The following is a 7,923-nucleotide window of genomic DNA, read 5'->3' as shown; positions in this document are numbered from 1 at the left end:
CGCTCTTTCAGCTTACCCATAAGAAATCAACGTATAGGAGCTGTCTCCAATTTCTCCCATGTGATGGCACGTCATGGCTTTGATCCAAGATTTTCCATGGCTGGTTTTGGAAGCTTGGCATCATTAAAAATGCCCGTTCTCCCTCCAACTTCTGCTTGTATGTCTCAAAATCAGCTGGGCAGTGCAGTAGGCTTCATGATGCCAAAAATTGTTCCCAAGGAAGAACCAGCAGCCAACTCCAGACCATCAGTTTCCGGTAGTTCATCGGCTTATCACTCACTCTAGAGAATTCCTTTGGGGTCTCAGCTGTAGATACTAAACTGTTAGATTCTGTGTTTTGTTCTGAAACGTTGAAGAGATGGAAGTGCTAAGGATTAGGTACTTTCTGTTATTAATTTAAGGTATAGTCTTAATGATTTGGGAGAATTGTGATGGCTTCTAATTAGGGAGCTTATAGGTTTCTTTGTATTTTGGAGTTTATGGCTTGTATGAGTGTGTTTTGGAAGTTACTTTTCAGTACATCGAGGTGCATATATGCAAATTGACTGATATTTTAAAGAAAAGAGGAATGTTTGACTATTGACTTTTGTGTTCTGTGCAATAGATAATATGTGGCTTGCTTTGTAAAAGTAGAATGTTAGGCGTCGCCATGAACAGTTGTTCTTTTTTTAGCTTTTTGTGCTTATTGGATGTTCCAAAATGCTTTAGCTTTGCTTTTCTTTTCTTTTCTTTTTTTTCTTTCTTTTCTTTTCTTTTTTCATTAAAGCTGTCAAAATAAACATAAGCATATTTCATAAGGAATTAATTGTTAAATTACTTATAAATTGGATATGGAAGAATCTTAAAGATGATAAATGTTAAATTCATATTGTTTAACAACTCTTATGACATCTTGTACATCAAAATTTTGACTATACGAATTTCGAGGAAGTTTGATGGATTACACGAAGGAGATACAAAAGGATCGCATCATCAAGATCGAAAGACCGAGCCTTCAAGGATCATTTCATTCGATCGAAACATGGGCCTATTAAAGGACAGTTCATCAAAACTAAGAATGTTGTACAACCGAACCAATGACGACAGTACCAAATCGACTCCCTCAACCGTTTCTAGTTCATTAGTAGAGAAGATCAACGATCGCTTTGCAAAACTCCTTTTCAAGACTTCTTGTCCGAAGAAAAGTTGTTCATCATATTACGGTGACACACCCTCTGCCTGATAGAATAAAATCTTCCTAAGGAAAAGGAGGGCTCCAGGTTCCTTTAGCGAAGCCAACCGAAGATCTATCAACTGATCGAAGAACTTTCAGTCGGTCGGCGACTATCAGGGATCCAAGTTGAATAGTTATAAATATGAAATGATGTCAGTAGCAATTACATATACGGAACAGTGCCAACAACAGTTATTGAGACCAAAAGACAACAGAGTCGATTTCAAATATGTAAAGATGTAATGGTTCATTAATCACAGGTAACGTTGTTATTTAATCAATAACAAAGATGTAATTTACTGGACAACCTCTATGATCTATAAATAGGGGAGTCATTTCACGAAGGATTACTGAATTCATTCCAACATAATATGTATTATTATACACTCTACTCTATCTTCATTTAATTTTATATTTTCTCTCATCTATCCAATGTTCTATCCCTTGGGTGTGACCCGAAGGACATTTTGGGATTCAACACATCTGATATTTATTCCACATTTTAATATTTTTTATTAATTATTTTGTCACATAGATTTTAATTTATACTAAAATCATCAAAGAATAATATTTGGCAACTAAACAATACATAGTTGATTGATGTAAGTTAATATTGGAAATTATAAATTAAATTACAAATTGGTCATTGAGTATTTTTAGGTAGTTAAGTTTGATAAAATAAATATATAAAATTTTGGAAGAAATGCCATCTTTAAAATCACATAGGTGATGATGTGGAAAAAAAATTAAATAAATATTCTCCCTTGCTTTCTTAAAAAGACTAATTTGGGAAGAAAAGAGATATCATGTTTAAAATCACATAGGTGTTGATGTGGAAAAAAAAAATTAAATACCTATTCTCCCTTGTTTTCTTAAGAAGACTAATTTGATGAGATTAAAGATTCAACTAGATTGAAATGACTTATGTAGACTTAATTGGGGGCAATTTTGAGTTAAAACCTAATTGAACCACATTAAGGTCCAATGTTCATGGCATTAGTTCAAATAGCTACAGTGTTGCCAAAGAAGTTGCCTAAGCAAATATGATTGAATTTGGATTTGGTTTAATTTGTTTTGTCGTATTATTACGTAAATGAGTCAATAATAGGTTTGAGTCCCATTAGACTCACAAAGGCTTTAATGAACATAGAATTGGCTTAATTGGTCAGGGTATGACCTAGGAAGGTTGCCTATGTTGTGAGGGGGTGCATCTTATTTGGGAGATAGAATATGTGGAACACACATAAAAGCTTTGTAAATTTTTATATGTGATCAAATACATAATTAGGGAAGAGGATATTATCAAAATACTACTATACAATGAATCTAATTGTGAATAATTATTTCACAACTTCGGGGTCTGCGGACTTGAAACTTTTCCCCTATCTAAAGAAAAAATGATAGGGTTTATATTAATCTAAGATTTTGGTATCACAAAAGAGTTAAGTCTCTTCGGTTCAGTGTATCTTAGAAGGGGGTTAATCTCGTAGGAAAACTCAGTTAAAACATAAGCTATTCATTTATGCCAACATTTAAAAAATCTGCCTCAAGGTGCACCTCAATTCAAAGTGCTAAATAGTAGCCTTAGGACTTAAGCGTCAGTCCTTCAAATAAGGCTTATGCCTTTTTTAATTGAGGCATGTGTTTGGAAGCGTGTTGCCTTGAGGCATTTGAGGCATGCCTCATGTTTTAAAGTTAAATTACTTGTGATTGACAAGTACTATTTAGGTTCAATTTTGGAGTGTCATCTAGAGCACAACATCTACTTTGAGAAACCACTCGATCATCAACGAGCGTCCCTTCTTCTCTACCACTTCATTTTCGAGCATTTTCCCAATGCAACTTCTGCTTTGATGGTCAACAAGTGCCCCTCCTTCTAGTGTCAACAACGTCCTTACTTTGAGCGTCGACCAAAGCACAAATTTTGCTTCGAGCAACAACCCAAGCATAACTTTAGCTTCGACCGTCAACCCAAGTATCTGCTTTTACTTTTTGCTTCGTAAGTCAAGCATTGCCAAAGAGGTAAATAATTTTGTTCTCTATTATTGGACTTAGGGGTGTTAGGGGTGCCAAATAATTGTAACTTTCAAAGTATAAACAATGAGTAAGGAACATGTAATATTAAAATATATGCAATTTGTATTTGTTGTTTTGCTTGAGTTTGTTCTTTGTAATAATGAGATAATAATGTTGTCTATATTGGCAACCCTCCTCAACTTCCTTTATACCTCTTGAAGAAGAATTTTTATTGGAGTAGATCTGGTAAAATAATTTAAAATATTCATGGTACTAAGATTTTGGAGTGATTAATGAAGAGGAAAAAATAATATTAGATTTTGCTTTAACTTATAATTTTGTTATTGCTAATATTTTGTTTAAAAAAAGAGATGAGCTTATCGTTACTTATAAGAATGGATCTAGTAACAAAAGAAATAATTATTTTCTTATGAGAAAAAAGAGATCATCGAGAATCTAAATATTCTAAGGTCATTTTTAGTGAAAATTTAAGTAACTAGCATTGACTATTAGTTTTGGAAGTAACAAGCACTATTAAATAAGTGGTAAAAGATATATTTGAAGAAGATTTTGGAATGATTAATTGAGGATAAAATTATATTAAATTTAGCTTTAACTTATGATTTTGTATTGTTAATATTTCATTAAAAAAAGAGATGAGCATTGTTACTTATAAGAATGAATCTAACAACACAAAAATTGATTATTTTCTAATGGGAAAAAAGAGATCGTATAGAATCTAACGATTCTAAGGTCATTCTAAGTGAAAATTTTAAGTACTCTGCATCGATTATTAGTTTTGGAAGTAACGAGTACTATTAAATAAGTGATAAAAGATATACTTGAAGAATCAAGAGAAAAAAAAATTGTATAAATACAAATAATTGGTGGTGGAATAATAATGTGCAAGAATGCAAGAAAAGATAAAAGAAAAGATAAAATATAAAAAAAATTGTTATAAAAATTGGTTTAAATGTAAAAGCTTAATGAATTGGGAAAAAATATAAGGTGGTTCATAAAAATTACAAGAGAACTATTTGTGATGCTATGAACTTTGCATTTAGTGATATTTATAGTAGTTTAAATACTAAAGATGGTGAAAAGTTTATGAAAACTAGCAAATAAAGAGAAAATAAAGGTAAAGAGTTAATTCAAGTAAAGTGTAATAAAGATGAAAATTAAAAAGTACTTTTCATAGTTGAAGATATTCAACATAGATGGGTGAGATATTTTGATAAAATTTTCAATGAAGTTTTGAAAATACAATTGACTTTTTTGATCTTAATATCATTAATAATAATAATAAATTTTTAGTTTTTATTGTTGCATTGGTAAAAATGGAGTTGATGAGGCTTTAAAGAAAACTATGGGGAGAAAATCAACCTGATAATATCCTAATTGAAGTTTGAAAATATTTAAGAGATCTTGGTGTTTGTTGGCTTACTAGACTCTAAAATATTTTTAAAAAACTAAAAACATGTCTGAGGAGTGGAGGAATAGTATTTTGCTCCCTATTATTTCAATAAATTTGCATCAAAATCTTTTGAAAAAGTTAACTTAGTCCAAAATCCAATTTATAGTGTAGTGTATTTTATTTTATTTTTAATTCTGCCAATCATAAAAAAATTTAAAAATAAAATATCTCTAGAAATAATACCCAAAAAATTGGAATACTAGAAAACTAAAAGCCAAGTGCCTGAATATTTGTAAGGAATAAGTTAAAATTCAAACTTTGACTTATGCATCCGTAATATTCTATCTATCTCAGATTATTAAAAAAAAACTAAAAAGAAGATCACTAAAATTGAGGCTAACGTGGCTTCAATTGAAGCAAAAGTGATGGAAGTTAACGCACATCTGGATCATTTGGGATGGCAACTAAAGATGTCGTTTAGCCATATCAATTTTATAAAAGAAGCAGATAAAACTATGTATCTGAAGAACAAGTGGATTGAAGAAGATTCAACCAGAGTTATTAATCATTGTCCGTTCTTTCAGATATACATACCAAATGTTGAAGGAGAGACTAATGATAGGCCAGAATTTGTTCCATCGACTAGAGAATGGAATTAAGTTCATGATTAAGTTCTTTGTTTAGTGTTTGAGTGCTTAATGTTGTTTGTTAATGTTAAGAAAGGTTTAAATTGTTTTTATGTGTTAAGTTTGCTTAGAGTCTGTGTTAGGAATTTTCTCTCCAAGACTATTTTGATTGAGAATTTATGTTTTCAAAAAAGTTTGTAATCGTTTGTGAATGAATATAAGTGTTTTGTTTGTGAAAATTTTGTGTATTTAGTGGTGAATCAAATTAGCTTAAATTGGTGAAACTTTGGGTTATAATAAGCAAGAAGGAAGAAAATAGTATATAGAATGTTTTTGAGACCATAGAGGGTTAGTTGACTTAAGCTAGAGTGTATTTCACTTACATGAAAAAAATAAAAAATTGTGCACTGGCGCCTAAGCATCAAATCTCGCGCTTAAGCGCTGACTAGATTGATAGACTGGTTCCTAGGCGCTGAACCATTCGTTCTTAAGAGTTGGTTTGCGAATACCGGTTTGCAAATGGTTTTATGTGAACTTTGGGTCCAAAAATCTCCATTTTTTCCTTAATTTCATATTCTACCTTCGGTTTTTCACGATTTCTATGCTAGGGCGTCACCTATTTTGAAAATTTCTTAGTAGACTCAAGCCAAATTTGTTAGATTTGATCTTCTTGAGGTAAGAGCTTCACTTCTATGCAAAAATTTGCGATTTTCACCATGTATTTTGAGCACATTCATAATCTACCTGAAAATCACTATTCATGGTGAAAATTTTGAGAAAAATTGTGGAAAATGCATAGATTTGTTAGTTTAAGCTTTTAAAAGTTGAGTTTAGTGATTTGAAGATGATTTTGGAAGTTATTTTGGATTGTATACATTGTTTTTTAGAAAATGACGCCAAGAATGAAGAGAAGCAAGGGAAAAGCTCTGTTCGATTCAAGTAAATTTGTCAGTTCAAGAGCTCAGGATCGGTATAGCGATGCATTGCATTAGAGGAAATTAATTCCTAAGCGATGTTTCAAAAGTCTAGGAGGAGTCGTGGAGGAGTTGATTGTTAGCCGCCAGTTGGAGCGGTTCTGTTATTTTTTTGTTGCCACTGTGATCTCTGTTGTACGAGAGTTCTATGCTAATCTCTCAGAGGCTAATGAGGAAGGAATCATAGTGAGGGGGAAGACAGTCCATTTTCTTCTGAGGTAATTAATAAGTTTTACCATATGCCTCCTTGTACTTTGTGTTTTTACGCAAACTATAGTTCTACTGAGGAGGAGTTAGACAAGACTATATCATTTTTAACTGAGGGGAGATGATTATGGAAAATTACAAATGAAAAAAGGGTAAAATTTTCTACTTCAAAGTTGGATGCCACTGCAAAGGCATGACATTATTTTATTTTTGCTCGTCTGTTGCCTACAAATTATTTGAGTGAAGTGACTCGAGAGAGAGAGAGCAACTTTGAATTATTATATTCAGCAGTCCAAGAAAATTGATATTGGAGGATTGATTTATGGAGTTATTACCAGTTCTCTCATTGTTGCTACTACCACAAGTTTGGGATTTGCATCCTTGATCTTTTCATTTTGTGAGCAGGCTGGTGTTAAATATGATAGTTTGGGGGAGATCCTACAGCCATTTAAGCTCATTACTAGTGTGAATGTGAAGACTTATTCACATCATTCTCTTTTTAATTGGAAGGGTGGATTCTCCAGTAGTTCTGTTGCCTCTACTTCACGAGCCTCTACTTCACATGCTTCTACATGACGAGGTCAGACTTCAGGATCTGAGTCTCAAACTGAGTTATTACAAAGGATTTTAGATGATGTCAATCACACTACGAATAAGGTATTAAACTTAGAGCATTTTGCTGAGCATATGGATGGGTATATGATAGGAAGAAGTGATTATGAGGAGTACAACACAGCTATGGAGCATCTCAATATAGGTAACCGAGATGTAGTATTTCCTCGGTACCTAAGATATCCACCATATGAGCCTACTGTTGCTTGGCGTAGTGATGATAGTGATGACGAAGATGATGCTTAGTTGGATTTATAGTTCTTTTTTTTTGTTTTATGTTATTTTATGTTTATGTATTGTTATGAACTTTTAATAGTACAGGTATTCTGTAGTTTGTTGTTTGCAGTTGAGATTGTTGAAATTGTTAGCTTTAGTTGTTATGTTTTATTCAGTACACCTACTGTGATGTATTTGGATTTTTGTGTATAGTTAGTACGTTCGAGTGGTAGTAATTGTGTTTATTGTGTTGTTTTGTTGTATTTAGTTAGTGTTTGTTAAACTTAATTCTGGAATCTTGGAAGGGTTTAGAATATAGCTAACTCGTTACTTAAAACTACATGTTTGAAATTTTTAATTTACTACAAGTTATTTTTCTCTATGTTGCAGTCAGGTATGTTTGTTAATGTGTTTATTTGTTTTTATGTTATACTCCACTACATAGAAGTTTGATGAATCTTTGTATTTTAAGTAAAAGAAAATTTGATCAATTAAATTTTTACTCATGTTTTTAATTTTTGTACTTGCATAATTAGGATATAAAAATTCCTGCAAGCATGTTATAGTTAGTTTTCATTTTTGCTTATTTATATATGATGCTAAAATGTTTTATTTCTATTAAAAATTTAAGTTTGGAGGGATAAA

General features: G+C 31.8%; 1 protein-coding gene across 1 annotated transcript in view; it reads left to right on the top strand.

Moving 5' to 3' along the window:
• LOC110023985 (probable WRKY transcription factor 2) overlaps nt 1–7,308 on the top strand; it is a 10,904-nt gene extending 3,596 nt beyond the window's left edge. The window contains exons 6-7 of the mRNA XM_020723666.1: nt 38–256; nt 7,157–7,308. Coding sequence (XP_020579325.1) covers nt 38–256; nt 7,157–7,308 — 371 coding nt within the window. The remainder of the gene's footprint in view (nt 1–37; nt 257–7,156) is intronic.
• The last annotated feature ends 615 nt before the right edge of the window (nt 7,309–7,923 follow it).

The sequence above is a fragment of the Phalaenopsis equestris genome, unplaced genomic scaffold (assembly GCF_001263595.1).
Source record: "Phalaenopsis equestris unplaced genomic scaffold, ASM126359v1 Scaffold000240, whole genome shotgun sequence".
Classification (NCBI taxonomy): Eukaryota; Viridiplantae; Streptophyta; class Magnoliopsida; order Asparagales; family Orchidaceae; genus Phalaenopsis; species Phalaenopsis equestris.
Note: the sequence above shows the minus strand (reverse complement) of the source record. Positions and strands in the feature narration are given on the sequence as shown.